Consider the following 27,172-nt stretch of genomic DNA (forward strand, 5'->3'; position numbering starts at 1 on the left):
AGAGCAGTCAGTCTGACCTTTGGCCAGGAGAAGGAATGGCTCAATAGCATGAGAAGCTGCCTTATCTAATGGATTAAGCACAGGACCCAAGCCAAATGCCAGCTTTGACAAGGACTTGCTCTGTGGGCCTTAGCTGAGTCCGTTAACCTTTCTTAGTTCTCCATCTTTAAAATGGAAATGGTAAGTCCTCTTCGGCAGCATTGCAACGGTCTGATTTCATGAATGTTCAAGGCATGTTACCAGGCGATTCAGCGCAGTGCCAAAACCTTGCTCAACTCATTTCAGCAGAATATTTACAGGAAAACATGGTAACAATCTCAAATAATTTCACTGGATATTTAATTCTAAATGTTATGGTTAATTGAAAATGTCTTTTAAACTCTGAGTTTGCCATTAGTAACCTAAAACTGCTACTTTAATTAGGAAAGAAAAAGGAGTTTTGCAGTACATGATATTGGACTGATGTCTTCAGGTAAACCATACGGACAGGATCAGGCGAGATTTTATCTACCAGAGAATAGTGTCCATAGCTTTCATTACTTTGTGAAGATAATTCAAGTGTATATTGAAGTCTGGGTGCACTAATTGACAGAGCAAATTACTTTTGGAACCATAATTCCAAAGAGCCTTTGAATTTATTCCTTCAATTTTATATGTACAGACTTCCACACCTTTTTGAATTTAACATTTGTATACGTCATTCTGACATTTGCTAGCATTTGAGAAACAATTTCAAAGACTATTTTTGCACAAAAGGTATTAAGACATCTTAGTAGAACAGATTTTAGAAAACTCATTTACATTCTGCACATCTAGCGACCTTGGTTTCTTCATTCTACTTTCAAATATTTTAATCAAAATTTTAACATGGAATTTTCTTAAAAGAAAGGCTGAATGCCATACATAAAACTTAAAAAGAAAAAAAAAAAGAAAAAAAACCTCTCATTTTCTATGCTTGCATTTCAAATACCAGGTTCTGAAACCTCAGTAGTCCCCCCAAAATGCAGAAAACTGATTAATAATGAGGTCAGAAACACAAATAAATTAACTTCTAATGAAGACTGGAGACACAGTAATCAAAGTGTTAAAAATTCATTTCATGCACATCTCATTTGCCTCTTAGCTGATATTTATCACATAATTCTGTGAGAAAGTAGAGGCCTAAGATGCTCCAGATAAATGTCTCAATTAATTGTACAGAGGTAGCCCTCTTTGAGCTGAACCAGAGCTGTGAGCTCTTTATTAAAAGCACTATTCTGTAGCCTGTAACCTTGTTCCTTGACTCCTCTCTAGTTTCCAATTTAAACAAGTCCCCATGCGGCCCGCTCTAAAGGGCTTTGTCTCCCTGTCATTGTTAAGAGAGCCGAGGCATCCTGGAAGTGTGAAATCAGACCTCATGAGCTGAACGGTTCCCCAGGGAACGCCGGACCGCGCAGAAGGTCAAAGTCATGGGCTGGACCATCTGAAAGCGTCTGATCGCCGGTCTGTGACACAGCAAGTGGGGTGGGGGTGGGCGAGAGGCAGGCGAGGGGGCTAGAATCGAGCACGTCTTAATTAAAGCCCAAAGACAGCAAAACAAACTGTTTTCTCGGCAGACTGTCACGAGGAGCTCAGATTTTGCTCTGCTAATGAATCTGAGTTGCTAACTATTATTCCTGAAAAATAATGGGACTTGCGCTGACGCTGATAAAACCTGTAGCACATCTTTTCCCACCGTGCTTCCTTCTCGTCTATAACAAGGCAGAGTTTTACATTTTATTTCAGGTTATCAGGAAAAGGATGAAACTATATGCCCCCAAAAAGGAGAGGCAAACACTGTGAAAATAGCAGGTTTCCCCTCACCCTACTTATGTACAACTTTGCAGCAGAAATTTACTTATTGCTTTAAGTGACACTATTTCACTTTGGAAAGGTCTATTGCTGTCCAAACATCCCGTGGCTTGGGTAAACAGAATGTGTATTAATTTCAGAGATCAGCTGACAAGATGAATCCGTTATACCTTACATTTTACTGCATTATCAGAATATTTCCTCATTTAAAAGGACTTCACCATAGCCATACAAGCAACTACTCCAGTGCTCTGCAAGCAGCTGAACCCTTGAGAAAGGCTGGATGACTTCCAGAAGAACCACAAGAGAGCAAAGACATGGGGGAGAGGGAAAAATACAACTTCTTTTAGCTGAATAGAAGAAAATGTAAACTGTATTGTCAATAACATAATTTCATTTGTTAGATTATAGATGTTTGCTTGTTTGGCAAACATTAGGCAATATTAAAACATAAAATATAAAAAGGCAACATTAAAATATAAATATTTTATATGAAATAACAGCTGCTGTGACCAGAATTTCCAACAGAACACGATTTTGTACTGGTGACAACCGCAGAGTTTTGTTTTACCAACAGAAAGAACTCTGTGGCTGATGTCAACAGACAATTTAACCAGGAAAGATGTCCTGATAAACCGGCCAGCACTCTCCAAGGCCCTGGTCCTGCCGGATGCCCTGTGTTTCAGCGCTCCCTGAAGTCAGGGAAAGGCTTCAAGCACCCATCAGGAACCTCTCATCTCCTCAGTGGCTCTCACTTTTCTAGGCAAGTCATTTCCGTGAAAGCGGGCAGAGTGAAGAGGAGTCTGACTCCGTGTTTTTCTCAGATATTGTTCAAACTAAGTTATGGCACATTCAGACAGCACCCCCTTTTCGGGCAGGTAGTGACCATTTTCTCACCTGCCCACGGCTTCACTGAGATTTCAGTCTGCCCTGCCATCTTGTTCAGTGCATGTGTGTGTATCTGGGAGTTGTAAAATGAGGCCTTAACCATCACCCTTACTCTCTTTTTCCTTCTATTTTTTTCCTCTCCCTCTGTTTAAAAATCGGTCTTAACCTTAATGATTTGAAGTGCAGCGTCCAACACCCGGCTATTAACGCGGAAGAAAAAACTACCCTCAACTATCAACAGTTTATTAGGGGCTTAACTGAAGTGACCTACTGTAGAAGTATTCAGCTGAACAAGACTATGGGCTTTCTCTCTGGAAAGGAGGAGAATTGAGGGTTTCATTAAAAAGTAATTTGTGCTTTTTACTCATTCATTCAACGGGAGTCTCAATTGCTCTTTATTCAAACAGAGTTAATACAGTATTACAATGCTTCTCAATGAATGTATGGTAACAAAAGAAAAATTTCACATTTTGAAAGGAAAAAAAAATATCTTTGTAACTGTGTAGTAAGACTGATGACTACTTAAAAGATTACAGAAATCTTTTTTCCATCTATACTTATGTTTAATGATGGAATATTACAGATTTTAAAAATCCATTCAGTCCAAACTAATAAATTTTGATTTATTACTGCATATGAAAAGATTCCTGAAAGTGAAATGGGATATGTTCAACAGACAGGAAACAGAGCAAATCAGACAGGTACAACACAGGTGTTTCAGCTACTTTTCAGACTCAGGGAAGGGCAAAAGATTAACTGTGAAAAAAACGATATATTAAGAAGAGCAAACTACTCCTGGGTTTTTATTCACATAAGCAATCCTTAATTGCGCAAGTTATACTACTGATGACAGTGTTCTCTAAACTGACTAGTAAGTATTGCTTAGCTGAACATAGGTGAAGGATTTTTTTTTTTTTGGTAATTTTTACGGACATGATTTACTGACAATCAACAAATGCCTACTTGTAAATATTACTATTTAAACTTTAATTTGAAATTATCTGTACATGCCGACATAAATTAAATTAACAAGAACCCATTGTCCTCTTTTCAAAATACCACTCTCCAACATTTGCATGGATTTCTGTTACATCTAGAATACACAGCCTTTTTAAAAAGCGTATATACTGTACAAATGCTAGTGAGCAAAATACTAACAACATGGGCAAGTTATTGTGTGTTCTTCCCAGTCTTCCTGACTGTCATTCTAAATGTAATGTCTGAAAATTTTTGGTAGTTCTATACATCTTTAATTGAATCAAATGTATTTCCAAAAAATCTGTTCAACCAGCACAAATGACATGTTGATCTGGAAAAGTCGAAGACTGAACGAGGTCAGGGACTGAATTATCCCATTTGCCCCTGAATAACTTAATCTCTCTCTCTGTTCAGACCACATTGGATTATAAGGTCAAAGCAGAGTGAGGAATCTTTAGAAGCATTTCTCCAAGCTCCCCAAAAATAGAATCTGTTATTTTGTGCACCACAAACTGGAAGATCAGTTTCAGCAATTAAATGTTTACTCTGCTACCTTGTCTAAGAAAAAAAATACTGGTACTCATGCTAATTTGAACAAAAACATTAAAAAGAAAGTATCATCCTATATATCTATATCTGCTCTTGTAGTAAAATATTTACATCCAAATTGCACTCAAACCAGCTATATTAGGATAGTTTGCCTTTAAAAAAAATTATAAAGATGGTTATTTTCTGACAGAGAACGAGCTCGTTTTGCTCCATTTAACCTTTGCAGTATGAAGGTGATTATACTTTCAGGACATAACTTGGATATTTCTGAAGAAATATATTCGGTATGGCTGGGGTACTTTTCCTGTGTTTTGAAAAGAAACAGGTTTAATTATCCAATCATCCTATATAACTTAAAATAGAAAATAATATATAAAAATTCTTATTTCCCTTTTTAAACAGACAAGCACTACTTAAAGGAAACTTTACATGTGTTTGAAATATCTGAAACCAAAAGCAGCCTTGCTATGTATCTGGCAGGTGCCAAACAATTATTTTGGCAAAAAATTTAAAGTTCTATCTATATCTATCATCTTTCATTTCCCTTGTCTGTTGAACTCAGCTTTAATAGATACAAATATACAAAATAATCCAAATTAGAAAAAGAAATCTTGAATAAGTATCTCATACAGTACTTTCTGCAGGACCTCTGATGGGGTCAAAATATGTATTTCACCCTTCTCAGAAATAACCTACATAGGAGTCCACTAGCATTAGAATGATTTGCTGCCTTGCTTACAAAAGTTTTGTTTGTATGTCTGAGGATCTTTTTAATGAGGAGAAGGTGAGACTAAGCAAGCAGGCAATAATATTTTGATAAACTTAACCATCTTTTAATCACTTTTAAAAAGGCCTAGTACTACTATTTACTGTCACAGAAACTAAATGAGTCCTTGCCTGTAACATCAGCTGCCATCAATGCTTCTGCTCGGATGACCTTCACCTGAAGAAATCCCACGTCCTTCATGTTATGGAACATCCTCATTGGACTCTAAAAAACAATAATAAGAAATACAATTCTAGATTGTAAAAAGGACAAAATGAAAGCAATGTTGGTAGCTTCTTCCCTCTCCCAAATATAAATTAGTGTAATTCTAACATATTCACACTTTTAATTATTATTTTCTGCAAAACATGCAGTTGTTGGTGTTTCTTTCAGTATTTTGCAACTTTAACTTATCAATCAAAAACACAAAGGAAAAATTATAATATAAATGATTAAATATGCTAATTCTACTGACTTAATCCCCCTAATAGCACATAAACAACTCTCCATCACAATTGTAAATTACATAAATGTATTAACAAAATTAATACAAACATTTCATCTCCCTGAATACTTTTGTGAAATCTGTGCTCACGTTTTCCCTTTGAAGGCTCCAAGAATATTTTGAACAGTGACTTAGGACCAGTATCAATTTCATTGTTCTTGATCATTATATGTAAGCCTGTATGCAGCATATATGCAGCAAATAATATGAGCAAAAACAATCAAAAGAGGATTCTAGCAATTTAACACTTTTCATAATAAACACAGGCAATAAAAGATTGAAAAAAATGAATGAGAAGATAATTTCAATTACACAGCAAAAAAGGGTTTACTTTTTTTTTTTTAACCATCAGTTTCTGCAGTATCTAATTTTTCTTCCTTTTTTAATATATGTAAAGAGCAGAGTAACAATTGCATTTACTCATCCTATGTAGTTATATAAAGCTGCTTGGAAGCTGCATTCAGTTTTTTCAAATGACCAAATGTAACAAACTGGGGGTATTGTAGCTGCTAGGCATGGTATGCCAAAATTTTTAAGCTCCAACTTTGAACGTAATTTAAAAGTTGCAGAACTTCAAATGCTGGTACATCGAATTCAATTTTGATTTTGCAATCAATTAATAGCAAATACGATGTTAACATTTAGTTTCTTCATAACCTATGGGAAGAACTCCAAAAGAGGAAACTAAAATTAGATTTTTAAATCCATTTTAAATTATAATCATATGTGGCCTAATTTTGGCTTACTTTTGCAAGTCCTGTTCATAAATGCTAGCTGGTACATTTATTTCTAAACATTTTAACATCTGAAAAAAATGCAAAATGTTCCCGTGGCCATTTCTAATATTTTAATTAGGTATGTGAAGGTATGTTAGCAGGTGAAACCTTTTTTTACTGCTTATCATAATGTCTAGATTTCTAGAATATGCGACCATCAGGTAAACATCAGGTCAAAAATTCTGAAATTTATTATGAATTCAAAACTGACTATTAAGGACAACCACAATAACATCACTTATCCAAAAATCACAGGTGCTGCTTAAATGCAATATTAAATGTCGCAAAAATCTGATGCATAGATAAAATCCTTTAAAACGTTAGACGTATAATATACATCTCCCTCTTTCTGTCAACAAGGCATTCTAACAGCCCAATCACAATCTGATTAATTAATTTCAGAAGCCCCAACTGACTATTTATTGTTTACAGTGAAGGTTTGTCCTTAGCATCCTGACCTGAGGAATCCAGTTAAGCGCAGTACCACACGTGCAACATACTTACAAATATGCATGTATGTCATCACAGGAAAATGGTTGATAATTTTTATTTGTTTTTAATAGGTTTATAATGAGAAATAGGTTTTAAAAGTACTGACGGTGAACTTTAATCAGCACACACTCAACCCTCTGCTTGTGTGCTTACATGCAAGCTGAAAGTGGCAGAGGTGGTGGTACAGATAGCAGTGTTATAATTCAGATCCATGCTGGCACCATCTCGCATTTACTTCAATAATGATCGAGGTTTGGAAGCTCCTTATCAGAGCTCGTACTTCAACGGAGATAATTCTGCTCTAATACCATGATGAAAGTGAAAGGACTTAACAAACAGGTTTTCACGTTTTACGTGTTTCACAATGACTGAAACAAACACCTAGCTTCAAAAAGAAAACAAAGCAAAAACAAAGCAAAATAAAACACCAAACAAACACAGACCAGGACAAAAAACTGCTCCCTTTCCTGCAATGCTGTACATCCTCCCCTCTCCAAATTTCACCCAGCAAATTGCATGTTCTGCAAAAAGGCACTGGTACTGTATTCCACTTTGCTACCTTTGTTAGCATCCCACAGAACAATTATTTTTGAACTTTAGTTCCAGCAAGTCAGCTAGTTTAGATTACGTGCACCCCATGACAGTGGAGACTAGTGAAAATGTATACAGCGCTACTGCACAGACTCTGGGAGAAGCAAATGACTTTAATACGTTACTTTAAATATATAACTTTAAGTAATGATTTATCAGATCATATTGTCTTCTTATTTATGATTATTGTTGAAGGCCTCAAAAACCTATGGTTTCTGAAGCCTGAAATTTCCATAGCAGAGGAATCTGTGATTTGCAGTGAATCTTTTCAGCCCTCAATAGATGGGAAAAGATTGAAATGCTCTGGAGATGAGTCCTCTTTATTTTTTTAATGAAAGGCTGTATAATATATTTTCTGTATGGCTGCAGCAGCTGTCAGGGAGAGCATCTCAGTTCAGCTCTATTATGGGAGAAGCAATACCCCATCCTATGGCATCGAGATACACTGAGGGGCCAGTACTGATTGACAGCTTGTCACCATGACGTCTTATTCCATCTCTGTTATGGAGAAAATTAATGTCACACCACCAGCCTTATGACTCACTGTCATCTTAGAACTGCTCACCTTTTATCAATGCTCTAAATAACATTTCAAGCCCATCGTCTCACGGTGGACAATCTGGTCAAGGGACATTAAATCGGATGACTGTGAAATGTCATAATAAAAATGGAATGCTAACAACTTCTTCTCTAAACTAGCTCCTCTGGTTTTTAAACTATGACAAGGGGGACCATAGGTTCAGCACACCCGTTCTGAAAAGGTCATACAATCTCTCTTGGTCTGTACCCATTAATGCGCCCCCCTCCTCACCCCAAAAGGAATTAATCTTTTCAGACAATTGTGGTAAAATAATGGTTCAAACAGTAATGCCTGTTTAATTTGTAAGGCTCTGATGTTCAGCTACAAATGGTTAAATGACAGTAATAGAGTCATTTTCCAAGGCTATTTGATCTGATGGCAAGGTCAGCTCATTAACTGTTTTTGGCTGCGGAAAGGGTGCAAAATACATTTCTCAAATGGAAGCTGGATTTTTTTAAGAACACAAAAAATAAGCTCCAAAATACAGCCCATGAATGGGAAGAGTGCATCTTGGTAACTGCAGAGTCCTTCTGTCTATCAGTTTTGAAGTAGAGATATGAATACCAAAGATAAATCAAACAACAGTGAAAATAAACTATTTGAATTTTCTTAATCCTTGCCATTTCTTTCTGCTGCTGTCTACAGGTCATTTAAATTAAAAAATGTAGGATTTTTCAAAAGGTCTATTGATTCTATAATTTTTAAAAACACAAATGAGAAATTCATACTTCTGCAGTTAAGAACATCTTCCAAAGATACAAATATTTTCAAATGCATACATTAATGTAAATACAAGAAAAGACACAAATCCATGAATATTTAAGCAATGGAAATAAATAGATCAATCTTATTCCACATAATTATGCTTTACACTGGGGACCAAATCTCAAAAAAATGAGAATTTAGGAAAACTGATTAATAATACACAGTCACAACATGTTGCTATACTGCTTCTAAATTATCAAAACCATCAGTATCACTCAACTCCCATCATATCATCACACACAATAATCCGCAGAAATGTGCTATTGTTACACTTGGTAGCTAGAAGTATGTCAGCTCAAAAACGTATCTACCAGAAATTTATTATACTTATAAAGATCCATTCTGACACCCACAGGCTGTCTTGGTGGCTTCCTAAATGTGAAATAATTCTCTTAATTGTAATTATTTTTCAAAGATTTTGCAAAATACCTTAGCTCTCAGTTGGTTTAGGAATATTATGTTTAGCCTCACTAAGTCACCTCTATTAAACTGTGTTTATGATAACACTATTGGTGTATGAGTTGTACAAGCATTAGCAGACAGCTGATTCAGGGGAGATAGCCAGAATAAATTTGCTGAAGCGCACATACTGCTAATCTGTTTGAAGAATATTGTACAGCATTAGTACCAGCACTTCACGTTATCTGCACAGACTGATAAGGTACATCTTTATTAAATTCTGTTATTGAAAGGATGTCAGTCATGGAATACGAATATTTTAAAATCTAAAAAAAAATTAAGCGGCTCTTTGTTAGTCAGAGCTTGGTTTAATGGCTGAGTGTCTAGAGAAGCCTTTCTAAACACCTGGCAGCATTGTACAATAAAAGCTTTGTAATTTTAAGTGGAAATAGCTTTTTTTTTTTTTTTTTCCTCCTTTTTCTGTGTGTAGGGAGACAGTTACTTTTAGTGATTCAGGCATTAACAAATGCTGGAGTAAGAGCTCCCCTCTCTGTTGCTTTGATAAAATTGCACAGATGCTGTGTAATGCGAGGATGCTGGGAAATGAAAATAATTTGCTGCAGAATATTTTGAAATGGAAATAATATTTGAAACAATTATTTGATGATATAAAATGCTACTTCAGCCTCTAATGTACAGTCAAAAATTTCTTCCTCTTTAGTCAAAGCTTAAAAACCCCAGACTTCTGGCACTTCAAATCAGTTGGCATAAGCACCCACCAGAAACTGTGCAGCCACTACATTACTTCTTAGTTATCTCGCACTTGGTAAAAACGATCTGCAAGGCAAACTTCTTTATGTCACGGAGTCAAATGAAATAGCTCAATTACTAAGGTAAAAAAAATACCTTACTGTACAAAGAGGATTTGCAGCCTTCCTGATGCTACTTGTTTTAGCTGCAATAATATTAATGACTAGTTTAAATGACTGCCGTAGGCTGAATGTGATAAGGATGTAAGAGATATATTTGGACTTTTCTCCCTAATGCTTATTATTCATATAAACAATCATTTTGCAAACAGAGGGCAAAAGAGAACTCCATACATATCTCTTCAGTATTTCCTCCCGCTCCTTCGGGTCCTCCAGGGAGTTGACAGAGAGGTCAGAGATAGTGACTGCAGCTGAGGCTGTCAGAGTGACCAGCAACACCAGGTATCCCTCTCCTTCCTCCAGCGGCATCTCCAGCTTGTGAGTTTGCTCTTTACTTAGTGTTGACAGGTCGACCTGGCACCTAGAAACAAACATTTTTCATCAGCCTGCGGTTTTCTTCACATTAAGCAACAGCATGCTGGCTTACTGGCATTCAGCTGGACAAACAAACAAAGACAAATCAATAGGAATTCCTTCCAGCTTCTGAAAGGATTTCTCTTCAGTTTCAGCCCATGCTGCTTGCTTGTTAGCTGTTTTTTCAAAGATGCAACTTGTTATGCATGTGAACAATAGAAATATTGATTAAAAAAAAAAAAACAACACAGGAAGCAAGGTTGTCTAAAATGCATTAATTGAGTTCCAGTCAAAGAGAATTTTAAAAAATCATATTCAGATGCAAATTTTACTTTTCAATTTCGCCTCTTGTATAAATCTTAAAATGTAAGTTTTGGTATGAATGTTTTCAATACCATTCATCCAACAACAGTAAAAGTCCCCTCTAACAAAAAAAGAAAAAATAAAATCTGTGTGGACTTAATTGTGATGGAGTCAACACGACTGAACATAGAAAAGCACAACTTGAGCATCACCCAAGGCTCAGCTCTCTTGCAGTTAGCTGTGAACGGCTCAGGGTCAAAGCTTCATGCAAGCAGCCAGGATAAAATTTGATGCCGCAAGCCCCTATATAATAAGATGTCTCATGTTGTAATGAGCAGGGACTGCTTATAACTGCACAAACAGTGGCTGAAGCCAATCCACCCTGCTTGATCCCTCCCTGAATAACCTTGGCTGCACGGGATACACCATACACTGAACTAATGAAGAATGGCTCCATATGTGCTAGCCAGCAGAAATACCTTTGCAAGTGTTGAAACATCTTTAAAAATAAAAGATAGAACTATGAAGGAAAAGCTAACAAGGAGCTGACCAGAAACTTTTAATTAAAACCATACCTTACAGTCAGTGAATATGTACTCTGTACGTACCTTAGAAGTATTAATATTTTAACATGTATACTTCACAAGTTTCAACTTTCCTAGATTGCAACCCCGAATGTGTATAAAAATTCAATGCCTGTGTCAACTCATTGAACCAATAAGGTTGGAAAAGACCTTCAAGATCATGTAATGCCATTTCTCAATGTACAGGAATTTCTGTGAAAAAGCACTTTTAGGAATACTTCCACTTATAGCATCTCTTAGTAGTGTTTTGCCAATACATTACTCTGAATAAAAACAAAAACAATATCAAAGTAAAGTGTATGAATACATTCCATAGTTAGTTAAACAACCAAATAGTCTGCTTTTAACAGTGATTATTTAATGTGACAAGCACATGTTCTATATGCCACTCTCACTAAGCTAAACATCTAGCAAACTCTTTTCATAAAATGTCAATTGATTTTGAAGAGAAAGATAATGTGGTGACCGCAGGGCCAATAAACTGAGAAAAAGGTGGCAGACATGAATAAATAGGCATTTAAGGACAGGAAATACCCAATTATCAGAATAAATGCATCCTCATAAAATAGGCACTATGCAATCACAGGCAGATTAGATTTGCTACAGGAAAATTTTCTTTAAATTTTTTAAAAAACATTTACTGTCTGTGTAGCTGTCAAAATTAAACTACTGCAAAGCTCATACAGTAACAAGGTTCAATTATTTTACAATAAGAAAATTTCTAACTGACATAGCTCTCTGAGTTTTATGTTTACCGTTTATTTTGAACTCTTTGGAAGATAAGATGTTAGAAATGAAATTAAGGAAAAACGTAAGCTGTTGCTGTCAATGTAGGTTCACAGTCAATCTGAGTTTCACACATGCACATAGGCAGTCAGATTTTTGTTTAGGTCACGGTGAGGAGTATAATGCTCTCCTTAAGATAATAAATATTATGATCAAAAGTTAAGAGTAGGAGTAGGTTAAGATGCTTCTAGTGTTAAATATTCTTAGATAGTTTATTTCAAAACAGATATTCCTCAAAAATATCTCTGCAAACAATCTCTGTAACCTTAACCAATAATCATTGGAAGAACCATTTAAACTCTCTTAAGAGCAAGTAAAAGAATCAGAAAGCCATTACAATATAAGTAATGCAGAAATAATCCACCCCTCACTCAAAAACAGAAAACAAATGCTACCTGCACTCCAACAAAAAACCCAAACACCTACAAGCATCATAAAAATGTAGTGACTGTAAAATCATAGTGTTTCTGTCAGAGCTACAAGCTCCAATGCCTTGAGTTCACAAAGTTACAGCACTCTTTGTGCTGTAACTATTAGTATGTGTTACTTCTTATTTAGGCTGAAATAAATTGAAAATCTGATTTTACCTGTACATTTTTCCTATAAGTATATTGCAGGAGATACAACTTGCATGCACCTAACTCACAGGCAGTGCGGATGGAGCATTAGGCATAAGGCAAGTGCATTGGCAGCACATGCACTGGAGTCCAAAGATGAAGGAAAAACCAAATAGAAACATTCTAATTTACACTGCTAGAAAAATTGGGATCTTTTCCATTAATAGTTGAGTTTTTCCTGGTGGTGGTGGTGGTGGGGGAATCAACTTTCTCTTTTCTCACACAAAATTTTCCTGCAATATTTGTTGTTGTTGTTAGATCTGTTTTTTGTTCTCACTAGATCTTTGCATGGGAGCAAAACAATGAAGGAAGCTTGTTTTCAGCAAGACATTGTCTAAGCAGTAATCTTATCCTAGAGTAACTAACACCAGTAGGAAAACCTACAAAAGTTTTTTGATTCAATTTACCTGCAAAAACTAGAATTCACAAAATACTTTTCAAGATTTAACAGTGTTGAAAGTTCAGGATGAACATTAATTTTTAAGACAATGATTTGTAATCAAGACAAGCATGGGAGATGCTAAATACAAAGTTGTGCATAACCAAGATCACATACCTGTATTCCAAGCTTTAAAGCTCACTTTTACATCAGTTAAGATGTGCTTTTAGACACATTTGTCACCTGCAAGTGTTTCCATGGAGAACAAAGATGGTTTGAGGATGAAGGTGAACTTGAATGCTACCAGAAAGTGCTGCAGAACAAGCAGGGCAGTGGTAGGAATTTTTGTCTTTTATTCTCCACTGAGGACCATGAAAAATTATAGACATTTGCAGAAGACCATAAGTTGCATATGGCTGGAGTCACATTGAAAACAGGAGATAATACCAATTTTTGGAGAATTCAGTCTTCATGGCATTATTATCACATGCTGCTGGTGACAGGAAAAGTGTACCTCTGGTGAAGAGGCCAGCATGAAGAACTATAGCAAAAATAGCCATTACCTCTGCAGACAGATTTTCAAGCATGACTATAAATCACCTTTCAGTAAATTTTAGCTTTTAGGGTAATTAGAGTATTCTGCATTATACTGCTGCCCCATGTTATGCGGTCCCTCCAGTGCACAGCTATGACAATGCTAAAAGTGCTGGGAAGGGACAAGTGAACGTGCCCTTGGGTAGCTGACATGTTCAGAAACAGAGATACATCTTCCCGAATACCTCCCTTGTCAGCTCTGCACATGAACATTACCAGACGCCACGTGGATCTGGATTTGCAGGCCTTGAGACATGAGAAGGGAGGAAAAAATGATGTAAGTGCCTCAAGCTCACGCACCGGAGTGTGACAGGTAAGTAGCAGCTGAGACACGGTGCAACTCCCAGAAAGAGGATTTGAAGATTTAAGGGGAATGCACCACTTCCTCTGAACATGTCTTCAGCGTGTGTTAATTACCCAAAATGTTAGAAATAGGAGTTTCTGATTTATTTTTAATTTGAATGTATCTGGCTTTGGTTCTTTTTATGCCTTTCTCTACTAGGTTAAAAAAAGCCATTGGTACCCCGTATTTTCTTCAGGTGAAGGTACTCACATACCATAATCATATCTCTTCTTGATCTTCCTTTTGATATGCTAAACACCACCAGCTCCCTATATATTTCCTTGGAACACATCTCCTGCAGCCCTCAAATGACTTTTTGTAACTTTTCTGATCCAGTGAAATTCTCCTGCATCCTTTTTAAAGTGTGGAAACCAGAACTATATGTAGTATTTTATTATCAGCAGGTCTAAGAGGCAAAAATCACCTCCCCTCTCTAGTTCTAACAGAACCTGGAATGTAAGACCGCTTTGGCACCCTGGTGAAATATCCTTGCTAATGAATGAAATACAAAGGTAGCGACATGACATAGAAGGCCTCTTAAAAGCCAGGTGGCCAGGCAAGGGAGAGACAGCAGATAGCGAGATCATTTTCTCACATGACAAAATAAAGCATAAAAGAGGAATTGGCACAATCCTAAGTGATAGGGACAGAAAAGCACCACTTGGCTACAACCCAGGCAACTTAATTATCGTCACGACTTGTTCAGAAAGACAGCCTTTTAACTCCACTGTGATCCAGGTCTATGCTGCTCCAAAGGATGCCAAGGAGAGGAAACTGTGCAATTCTGCAATTAGAACTGAGCTGGCCACACATCAGAAGAAGCGAGGCACGAACTGCTACAATTTGCGAGACTCCGTAGCCTTTATGAGCAGAGTAAAATGTTCCAGTAAAACCAGGAAACAAACGGAGAGCGGAAATTCTGCAAGGCAGCGACAGAAAATGATAGGGCTCAAAAAGACAGGACTGCAGTTACATGAAGTTCTTGGAGGAACCAGAGTGTGGCATTTTTAAGCACAGAGATAATGAGAAAGAAATAAAACTACAGACCCCACGCTGTGCTTGTCATAGGTGATGGAGAGAGGCGATAGACTGAAAACCAGGAAAGTTCCCCAAGGAGCTTGAGGCGGCACCTCAGCTAAGTAGGACACCGACGGCAGGGGAGCTCGGGGTGCTGGACGAGATCCCCAGGATGGTTGCAGATGGCTGCAGAGCTCGGCAGGACCCGAGGAAACGGTAAGTTGGTCTGGATAATCAAAATATGAGAGCCCCACCAAGCACAGGGCAACCTTGCTGGTCACTGAGCTATACCTGAATGCAGGCAAGTATTTATGGCTTGCTAAAAAAAAATATGGGCCGTGCCACAAAATCCCACTGATGGATTTTGGAATGAGAGATCAACATTTTCCTAAGCATAGCTCTTCGCCATAACACTACAGATTTACGTTTGAAATTGTGTAGACAAAAAGAAGTACTTGCAGATGCTTTATTATGTCCTATATCATCCTCACAGCACAGCCATGCACTACAGACACGCACTGTTAGCACACTCATCACTGTAATTTCTTCGCATCAAAATTAACACTTTCCTTTGCTAAACCATTCTTTTGCTTTGAGAAACATTGATTTTTCCTGCTTGGTTCTCCCCTCACTAGCTGGTCCAAACAACTTTGCATGATCTTCCACGTGGCTCCAATCTGTCTTCAAAAACCCTTATCAACACTATTAATTTTCTTCATATTTACAGTCAGGGCCCCCATATCTAGGTAGCCATTTTAGTTTTCCTTCTCCCTTCCTCTCATTTCTTAGCTCTTACTTCATACAGTAATGTAAATTTCCATATGCAGGACCTTAAGGGCCAGAAGAAGGATCTACAAAGATAGCCAGTTTGTGTGCAGCATTCTGTATCTCCGTTAATACGTTCAGGAGTACTGCTAATTTTGCAAAAGTACATGGCAATAACAAATGTCAATAAAAACTGTGAACAATAAAATACCTGGTAAGAGAAATTTAATTAAGATTTCATTAAAGACAAAGATGACCCTTTCTTGCTTTTTAGCAGAACAGCAATGTCTCTGCACTGTTACATGCAGCTAAAATGTGCGGAGATAGTAATAAGTAAGGAGTGGAATACCTGAAGGCCAGATTTCGAAATGCACTATTTACCCTTTGAAAACAATCACAAATGGAGATGGCTCAGCACATCTCAGGATTTGTCAAGGGCAGGCCTGACAGAAGCATTTTTAGATGTTTAATGCTTCTGGCAAAACCTTCGTTTTACACAGAGAAATACATCTGCAATGATTTAACTTTAGTCATCATGTATAATCAACAAACTATTATACACACAGTCTGTTGGTTGTGTGCTTGTCTGTGTTTACACAGAATTGCTGTGTAATTCACATGTGCACACAGATCAAAACTCACACTACAATAGAATATTAAACAATACATTTAAACTTTGAAAATAAAATGTGCCTCCAAAGTTACTGCAACGTGCAGACTTTTTCAAACAACCATGTAAAAAATAATAAAAAAAAAAAGATGAAATACCACCATAATAAAGTCCTATTTACAAATCCAGAAAAATCCATTTTGTCTCCATAGAATTCTGCGAAATTTAAAAATTCGCCAGTTTCAATACAGCGGCTGCACACAGACATTGACAACTACTATTCAAAGCCTCTTTGTCGGGCAACAATATTTAAAAAAGAAAGTTGTCAGTATTTTAATATAAATTACAGTCTCCACATCTTTAGAAAAAAATGACAAAGCAACATTCACAGTAGCACATTTAGTGTCCTTCACTTAACTTTACGTGCACGTTGCAGTACCAGTACACAGCTGAACAGCACAACTAAGTTCTCTGCTGACAATATTCAGTCTGCCATAGTGAAATTATAAAAATTTGGGTGGAAAAATAAAACTGAAAAGACATAAATATTTTATATAAAAATCCCACTTCGGCATAGAACTCTGAGCAGTATATCACTGTGTTTTCAGATTAATAATGCAGCAGTATAGCTCTCATTGTGCTTCTGTTTATGTGCACCCAAAAAACCCTCTATAGCTTCACTATGATGAAAAAATTAAACAGACAAAACATAGCCAATTAGCTGTTGAAAAAAAAAAACCAAAATGTTTCATTTTCAGTATTGTAACTTTGGATTCACAACATCCATTTTAAGAGAACGAAATTAAATAAATGTTATAAGGTGTGTACCCATATATACAAACACAAAAACAGTTTGAATTTTAATGACAATGTTCAGAAAAATTATGGAACATATCTCACTTTTCTACAGATATAGTTAATACATAACTTTAATGAATATAAAATACCGAAGGTCTTCTGCTGTTCTTCATTTGCATCAGGTTTGATGAAAGATAGAAACATCTATAAATACTGATGAAAATAGATTTAGATGAAGTCTACAGTAATTTCCTGGCATAAGATATGAGTGAAAGTTAATGTCATTTTAAAGATAAACACGCATTTTTCATACCAATAAATAATGCTATAAATCCTGCTGTACTGGGTTGCAAATAACTACAGCTGAATAAAACTGCATGACATGGGATTTACTTATCCTGTATGTTCACAGAAACAACTTGTTCTCTGACAGCACTCATTCTTGGCAATTTATTGCAGCTGTCAGCAGCCAATTTGTTCAGATTACTGCTATGCATAGAGGTGTAACAATCATGAGGATTTATTAGCTGATTATCGTAAAGGTGACAGTCAGGATCGCCTTCAGAAACACAGATGAAAAGAAAGTTAAATAATTACAGGAAGATTAAAATCATTTCACCTTCATTTTGATCGTAGAATTACCTACATAAATGTATCACAGTATGTGTTTTTAATCACAGTAGTATATCGACTCAATATGGAAAAGAAATGATTTACACATAGCAAAAACATGCGAATATTAAACATACTCAGACGGAACACAATACAGACATACCTACGTATTTCTACTTATCAGATGAAGTATTGACTAATACTGCAAGTTCACATGCTCACTGGAAGGTAAGAAACCTGCCCCAATGACTTTAAGTGCTGGTGCTTTCCAAAAAAATAAAAAGCATTTCAAGACCTCACATCCTTGGTTCTTGATTTTTTTTGTTTGTTTGTTTCTTTGAATGATCTTCAGAAGAATGCCAGAATTTAATCCCTCACTCCATGCTGCATGAATCTGTCAGTGTTTCCTTATACAAATCAGCAGATCATCAGAAATATACTTTTCTCAGAGCTTTTGTGTGAGGTCTTTTTTCAGGCTTTTGAAATCTCAAATTAAACACTGAAGTGGTTCTAGGATTTCCTTTTTTGGGGGTTATTCATAGATGAAAGTTTATGATGCACTACATCCTTTATACTCACATGGACTGTGCATATAGTTGCAACTCAAATTTGACTAATATATAGGGCTCAAAGTTAAGAATGGAAATAAAGCAGTCAGCATCTCACTTTGGGAATCACCACACCAAACGTGTCTGGGTACCAAGATGAAGACGGAGCTTCATGCTCATTCTGTGACAGACATATCTTTCTCCTTCTCTGAATTAGGATACCACACTGTCACTCTCACCCTCTTAATACTTTCCTTTTTCTTACAAGCCACTCCTTCCACTTCTATCCTCCTCTCACGCAGACCCAAAGCCAGAATCTCACTTCCATGTCTCCAGCCTTCTCTCACATCCTTCTTTCATCTTCCTGCCCTCAAAAAAGGATTGCAAACCCAAGCCCTCACAGGCTGAGCACACGTGCCATCTCCACTTTGCCATACTCCTGACTTCATCCTGGTTCTCCACAGTGCTCCAAAGTAATGATTACGACAATGCTTACATGGCCCACAGAATTCTGTGTTCATGACTTCCCAGTTCTTTTATTTCACTGAGGTGCAGCTGACACAAAATATAATTCCAGAAGAAATTATGACGTTCTGCTTCGGAACGAAACTTGCAAGTTACGGAAGTTAACACAGAAAGAACACCTCGATTCCAGGGTACTACCAGTGCCACTTTCTGCACGGTTCCTGGAGCTTGTCCCGCGAATCTTCCACTCAGAAGCCCTGACTTGCAGCTGCCCAGTAGGCATCGCCTCTCTCATCCCACCATCACGCATCCACACCAAGATCGTGGGGGAACTCCTGCTCTCCTTCCCCACAATCAGTTAATTTTAGAAACTCTGTTTTTTTTGGGATGTTGCTCTAACAAGGACACTCCTGGGCAAAGCAGATTGCCCATCTGCATTTTGCACGGGGAAATTCTGCTGACCTTCACCCATGCTCTGCAAGCAGTTGAACGTGATAGACAAAAAAAAAAATTAAAAAAAAAATTATTGTAGATGAGAGATGAAAACTGCTCCTTAGACTTTTTTTATACTGTTTTCTTAACTCAGTCTGCTGTTTCTCTCAATGTGCAGGATCTCTTCAAACGAGCCTGGCTTCTCCCTAACCATGCTTTAGCCGGACAGGGCAGTTTCTCAGGAAAAAAATTGTTTTCATTTAATAAAGTTATTTCTGTATAATAGCTACGGCTCAAATATTGTGTAAGAAAGTAGGAAGATCGTAATAAGATGAAATTGATTATTCTTCATCACTGAGACATGCTAGAACACTACAAGGAAGTCTTTTGTTTCCGTCCTACATGATGACCTTTCCTGGAACCCGAGCCAAAACATTCAGTTTATTCTATGTGCCTTGAGAGACCTACTCAGACGTTACTCATGGACTACAACTCAATCTTGCTTTACGAAATTAATATCTATTTATCACAGCACACACACAGAACAAATCTGTAGTGTCTGTACCAAAGCATTTACAGCTTTCAGAGACAGCCTTGAAATAAGAAACTGGGTAAGAGAGGTCCCTGTAAAGCAGAGCTGTCAAGTACTGGTGATTTTTATCCATAGTGATTGGAAGAGTATTAGTGAAGGTGAATATTAAGACCTATTTTTGTATTCAGATTGAGTTTGACAAATGACAAAGTTTTTCATGAAAATCTTCACGGAGAAGAATTTGTTTGAAGGTTACATTATCCAGAGATGTGGTACCATCTCTGGTGAAAACGAGAGAGTGTCTGAAAGGACAAAGTGAAGAGGGATTATAAGCACACTGATAGCAGAAAGGTCACAAAAATCAAACGCGGTGAGATTTTGGGAGAAGTACCACTGATTTTGTTGAAATCAGTTCAATACTGCAATAGCACTGCAGGTGAGCTTTGTCAGAGGAGCATCTTTTCTGGCATTCATGCTATAAAGGAACTACGTCTGTTTGGGTGAATAACAAAACAAAACAAGATACTCTCAGGGAGAAATGCTAAAAGCTTCAAGATGTTTTCTTCCAGAGAAGATTTCTCATACTACCACATTTCATGGGCCTGAATAAAATGTAGAAATCGCTTGTTGCTTCCATGATAGCTTCCAGTTACTAAAAAGAAATATACTCAAGCTTAAGACATTATAACTTTCTCAGATATCTGAAAAGCTACCTAAATAGCTTATATGCGTAAAGTTACACATTTTTCTTCTACTCTAATTTCTCTGTTGCATTCTTATCTAGGCTTCAAGCACCCTGAAGCAAAACCCATGTCTTTATTTTATACAGTTCTCTAAAATACTTTAAACTTAATGTTATAATTACTGATAATAGTAATAATGTAAGTACTGCTCTGAAGTCTGTGTTCTGAAAAGTCCTAAGTGAGAACTCCAAAACTTACCATGTTTTGGATAAGAAGGTTAAAGCTAAGCAGAAGATAGAAATGATTTCCAAAGGTTTGCCACATATTGAGACAGGTCTAAATGATTATGTTACTTCAGAAAAATAGTCATTGTTACCCTTTGTGCTGACTGAAATCAAAAAAGGGAAAAGATAGCGATATGAACTTCAAATATAAACATATCACTCCATCCACGTTCCATTGTATAAAATAAAATTGTACTATGCATGCTTTTGAAAAGCTTTTGTCTGATACTAAGGCTGTTTGCTTGCCAAAGACTCTGCATCTATTCTGAATTCCCGCTTGGTAGGAAATAAACACGTAATATTATCCAATTGATCTAAAGAAAGCCATTAACTTAAACAGAAGCAGAGAGGAAAAGGTTAGTGGAAACATAACGACATGGACTTCAGAAGCACATAGCTCAGTCTGGAGGATTTCCATTCCTAATTTTAGCCACCCAAAAAAGCATTCTACTACTTAATAGTATCAATGCCCTAGTGAAAACACCTATAACCAATATTCTAACAATCAAAGTATACAGGATTAATTACTATTTTTATTGTAAATGTATGGATATCTATTAAAATATGATGTAAACACTTTTCAGCTTTCAAAGAAGCACTGTCTTTGTACAGCATCTATAAGCATAAGACAACTAATGCAATTGTCTGAAAACACCTATCATCTTCTGAGACAGTCAGAGGGAGCACAATCACACAGATTTATACCATTTCTTGAACTGTGAGTAGTCCTTCACAGAATACTCTCATTTCATTCACCAAGTAGACTGAAAAATGAGAACATCATTTTGGTATTACATTTTTATCACAAGTCATGGGAATTACGCTGGGCGTTGCCATATGGAACCTCCTGCATCTTGATTATAGTTCTAAACATGGGGTTTTCATTTTGGAAAAACTAAGCCTATCAATTGGTAAAAGCTGCCACCTACTGGTCAACACAAATTATTTTACACCACCAAGGTAAAGAATAATGCCAACGCAGCAAATTATACTCTTACTTTGTAAAAAATCCTCCCCCACCTTTGAAAAAAGAAAGGCAAGAACAAATGATCCTAAGAAATAGTTTCAACGGCAAGGTTCATTTTAATCATCTGCTCCCATCCCCAGGGAACTAGAAGGCTGTAAGTGCACAAACCTGCCAATAAAATCATCCTTTTTGCCAGCATCTTTGTCCCACACGGTAATATCAATAATTCCACCTCGTTCTTCGTAGAGATGAAAGTCAAACTGCTCCCTCCACTGAGGATTCAAAGTTTTTGGCACAATCTGAAAAGAGCAAAAAGGAAGTCATATTGCATTGTGAAGGCAAACTTTCTCTTGAATTTCAAATTTGATCTTTAGAGTCTGTGTTCAGGAAGCATTTTTAAGGTATGAGTATCTCACGGACTGAGGATTTAAAAAACAGTAATTAAAAAAGACTATTGGTCAGTTCTCTCATGCTTCTTTGACACATCATCAACCTCCAAAATCTTGCAGCCTGTCACCTTCAAAAGCCTTCAGAACAAAGGATTTACCCTGGGAATGGATACATTTTTTTGTAGAATAATCATGCCCTATCTTGAGTGGCAGTTAGCTACAAATTAACTCAGCCTAAAGAAAAACAAAGCACCTGAAATGACAAGTAGGTGGTGACTAAGAGTATTTAAACAGAAACAATTTGATCATCTCCTCTTTCCCCAGCTTCATCAATACTGGGACAAAAATGTAATTTAAAAAAAATAATTGAAATCAAACAAACAAATAAACAACTGTAATTTACTTCCTTTCCTTTGCAGCTCAGATAGAAGTAGTTTTCTGAATCATTTTCAGTACTTAACATACTTCAGTCTATGTAGTTCTGAACATGCTCTGCAGCACAGAATCTTTGCATGTTTATAACTCAAAATGCAAAACAGTGGTCGCATCTGTCCTAGTACCTTACCTATGAAGCTATTTCTACTTTCAGGGTTGATGTGTTTCACTGACTTGAAAAAATGGAAAAATTAAAGAGGATTAAGGACTAGACAAGCTACGGAAATGTTTAAGTCCTAAAAGCATAAGATTTGATTTCTTCGTTTTGATTTGTACATGAAAATGCACAGATTTAAAAATAATAATAATATTTTTTCAAACCAAGTAACACTATCATAAAACTGGGTGACAAAAGGGGTGAAAAGGTAGGTAGATACAGACCCTGAAGTGGGTGTGAGGACACAAAAACATTGATTTCCAGATGATTCTTCAGGCATTGATGGGGACTCCCAGCTGCATATGGATCCTGATGCCATTTAAGAGATGTTTAATCTCAACACTATGCACTAGAATTTACTTATCACAAATCCAAAGGATAAAAAGGGATTAAAATGGTCAAATATATAAATACGTATTTTTTATTTTTTTTGGGGGGGGTGGGGGGTGAGTCTATCAATCACATAGCACCTATGCATGTTCCAACCTACATCACAGAAAAAGTAAAGAACAGTTACTCCATTGGTCGTAATACAACAAAGATGCTGAAAGTCAATCAAAGGAACAAATAAATTCCCTTACAGTGAATACCTGTGTGAAGACAGGTCTAGAACAGATGTATGTAATGTGGTAATGTAGTAACGTGATGAATTTACGGCTTCACTTTTTTACCCAGAAGACAAAAAATAAAGTAAAATAAATAAAATGGAGATTATGGCAAACAGTATGTACAGGATATTGACATGGAAGATCTGCCAATGTCCAAGTCCATGTGCTTTCCCCTCGCGTTTGTTAAAAGGCTACAAAAAGATTTCTGACTTTCCTATAAATCTCTAAATTACTCTCCACCTTGTTCCATTAAAGACACGTGATTATAAATAATGATCACTCAGTATTACACCTCTGAAAAATATCTTTCCTGTATTTCAAACTGCTAAGTGTATCTTCTGTCTGAGATGTCTGAAAAGAAGCGCATCTCTTCAGTGTCTTTTTTTTGTTTGCCTCAAAATGTGTTATTGAAAAGCACGCATGTAAATACTTAAAGGGAAACATTATTTTCTTCCAATCTACATAATCCAAATAATGACAGGGAAAATGTCACTAATCTTCTAGGTGATTTTAAAAACCATAGTTACAGAAATGGAAATAGAGGAGAATTGGAATTGACTTCTTTGATAGCCAGTTCAAATGTGGGATAGAGACTACAGTCTGAATTAGGATTCCCACTAGAGTTCTCTTCACTGAAATTTTAGTAATACCAAGACGCATTTTTCATTTTCAAAAGCTAAATCATACACAGTAGTTAAGGAGCACTGAAAAAAAAAAAAGGCCTTTTACACTTACTTATATTTACCCTACATGATTCCAGAAAAAGTGTTCGGATTATCAGTCAATTCACTTGTTCAAATTAAGACAGCAACTAAAAAATAATAATTTTTAAAAAAAAAAAAAAAAAACCAACTTAAAAACCACCAGTATAACCACCAGTATTGTTTTGAGTAGAAGTAGACAGTTTATGAATAGCCTGTGGGAATCAACAATTCCTCCATAAGCCTAATTTCAGGTCAGAAGGCCCTAAGGCTGGCTCTGAGGTCTGCAAAGTTGACACCCAGACACTTGTGGTCTCTTTCTGACTTTTGCTTTCTTCTGGCTCAAAGACCACAAGGGCTGTCATGGCCATGGAAAGAGGAAGGTGTGTCATCAGTGGTCCCAGTATCTTCCACAAACGGCAATTTTCAAACCAACAGGAATGAGGAAAATAATAGCAAGGAAACCAAGCAGCTCTCTACAATCATTTTCTCCCTGATCAATCCTCCTTGCATGTTAAACACATACGTATATAAAAACTTAGCGAAACTTGCTGCAAGGACACAATGAGCAAAATGAGAACATAAATACAACTCTCTTCAAGGACACCACTATGCAAATGATGCAAGTCTACTTGCATCAAGCCAGAAACGCACAGATGTGGTATCTACTTGTCACAATTGCTGTACAATTGTCCCCTGCAGTGATGGACCAGGAGCGAGAAATAAAAGCCAACACAGTCTGTATGGAAAATATGGTGTGCCTCCTGCTCACCTACATTTTTAGTGCCTTTTTTTTTTTTTTTTTTTTTTTTTTTTTTTACTATCTGGCTTTATTTTATTTATATTTTGGTTTATAATGAAATACAACAAAACATCTGAAGAAAAATCCAGGTGCTCTGACAGCTAATAAATCCCCAGCATTTTTTAAGTACTCATGCAAGCCAAGAAAAAAAAGCTCAAACAGGAAGAAACTATTTCAAACAGAGTCTATGTGCAGCGCAGACCACAGCTAAAATTACCTTGCTCTTGTACTTCTGATGCCCCAGACGGAACTTCACGTAAGGATCACTTAGCCCGTTTGCATCCATCGCCTTAAGTTCATGACCTTCTATCAAGGTAACGCTAACTATCCCTCTCCACAGCTGAGATTTTCTGTGCAAGTCTGAGAGGCGTAAGCTCTGTGTCTGAAACTTCAGGGAAATAAAAACATAGTTTTAGTTAAAACAAATCCATAGATTTCCTGTGTTTTAATGTTCTTTTTTGTATTATCATGAATGTAAACAACCATCTTAAGCCATTTTAAAGTGATTTGGCAGTACATATATAAACCACATTATAAAGAATTACTTGGACAGAAAATTGTGACTAATGTGCAGGTAATGTCATGTTCTGCTTTTGCAGAATGAAACTCAACTAATACTGCTTAAGGAAATGTTTTAAAAAAAAGTCTGTTTTCTTCCTGCTTCACTTCTCTCTCTGCAGAACAAACTAGCAACATTACAAATAAACGTTACAAAGTCTGTTATATGAGTTGCATATGACTGAAGGAACTTGAACAAACATTAAAACACAGAACAGCAAGAAAATGAAACCTCCATTAAAATAAAACAAATCCACCACGAAAAGCGTGGACCACAGAAAAATAAAGCAATAAACTCCTGTGCTTGACAACTATTTGCAGCATGGAGAATTGAATTAAGTGCCAACACGTTAGTTGAAGATTTTCATGATGAGACTTTGCCGAACCTTTACTTTGAAATGTGTAGAAACTTGTGGACCTCTCAGTTGCTAACTTTTGGGGAAAAAAAGTTCACATAGACACCCACAAACCATATGGCCACAGCATTCACCAATGAACTCCGCTAGGGGTGGAAGAGTGGGGAGAACTGACATACCACTTTTGCGCTTTTCAGTTATAGAAAACACGTCTCAGGTGTGTGGGAGGATACCTCTTAATCTGCAATTGTATTCATTCAGAATTGCCTTATCTAAAATCAGACCATTAGATAGCTATACAATATTTAACTTACAAACTACTCTGCCTAGGAATCAAAAAACCTCATGTCTGCACCGACACTGGGCTGTAAATGTATCAAGGCTGCATTCTCTTTATTACGCAATGTAGTTTGAGCAGCAAAGGCTTTGTGGGCTCAGGAACCATCCATACAATAAAATGCTGTTGCATTGTTAGCTTCATCATTTACACATCTCTGATCTTACACATTCTTTTAAGGGTTTTCAGTGCAAATTTGGTTTGAGTCTTTCGCAGGGTAAACAGAACTGGATGGTTATAACCATGCAAATGCATAGGGTAGGAATTTCACTTTATTTACTATTCAGAGAAGCTTACAAAAAGTACACTGGAGCATAATGACTGAATTACAATCTGCTCTCACCAAACTCCAGAGGGAAGTGTTATACGTAAGGACTGGGTTCACTGGGGTGGGAGTAAACCCGAGTAACATGCTTTTAGCAGTATGTTGCATATCATATTGATATGTATTTCTAATAGCTATTCATTCCGATGAATATGGTTACTGCCAAAATATTTCACTGTTTAGTTAAGATCTACCTTGCAGTAGTGAAGGATTTGACTGCAGAGAAGTTTCTGAAAAAATTATTGCTACTGCAAAGGCAAACAAGGAACTATGGAGTTCAGCTGTGGAGTAACCTTAACCTGTGACATAAAGCAGCAGTGTGACACCAGAAAGTAGAAACCCTACAAAAATTAGGACACAGGAAAGAAACTTAGTTGTTAGAAGAGATTTCATTTACAACAAGGTAAAATTATTAAACGTAATGAATTTTACCTCAGCAATAATGCCCTTAGTTTGGCAGTATACAGTCAACACTTCTGAAAACTTGTCTTGTGAACAAGTGGTAGCATTTCCTAATTGTTTGGTTTCTTAGAAGGTTTGGAGGAAAAGAAGGACTGAATGGTATTAACCAAAACTGACTCCACCCTGAACACAGTGTGATGAGAGGCAGGTTAAGGAATCAAAAAAATGAGACAAAGCATGCTTAGAAAGAGAGTTCTTACTGGCACAGAAGCAGAGGTTTCATTGAGACATTTCAGCAAAGAACCCATAAGGGCTTTTTAAAGAACTGAGTTGGAATCCAAATGAATTCCAGAATATTTTCATGGAAAATTAGCATTAGTT

At 36.7% G+C, this 27,172-nt stretch overlaps 1 protein-coding gene across 4 annotated transcripts in view; it reads right to left on the reverse strand.

The window, feature by feature from the left end:
• The window catches only part of MCTP1 (multiple C2 and transmembrane domain containing 1), a gene marked incomplete at its 3' end in the record, with an annotated part of 270,851 nt that overhangs the window by 108,640 nt on the left and 135,039 nt on the right, over nt 1–27,172 (reverse strand). For all 4 annotated transcript variants that reach the window (XM_080572689.1, XM_080572690.1, XM_080572687.1 and 1 more), the window contains 4 exons: nt 25,031–25,201; nt 21,890–22,020; nt 10,223–10,409; nt 5,143–5,236 (listed from right to left, as the gene is read on the reverse strand). In XM_080572689.1, the coding sequence (XP_080428815.1) occupies nt 5,143–5,236; nt 10,223–10,409; nt 21,890–22,020; nt 25,031–25,201 (583 nt within the window). The remainder of the gene's footprint in view (nt 1–5,142; nt 5,237–10,222; nt 10,410–21,889; nt 22,021–25,030; nt 25,202–27,172) is intronic.

This window comes from Anser brachyrhynchus, assembly GCF_964034855.1.
Source record: "Anser brachyrhynchus genome assembly, chromosome: Z".
Lineage (NCBI taxonomy): Eukaryota > Metazoa > Chordata > Aves > Anseriformes > Anatidae > Anser > Anser brachyrhynchus.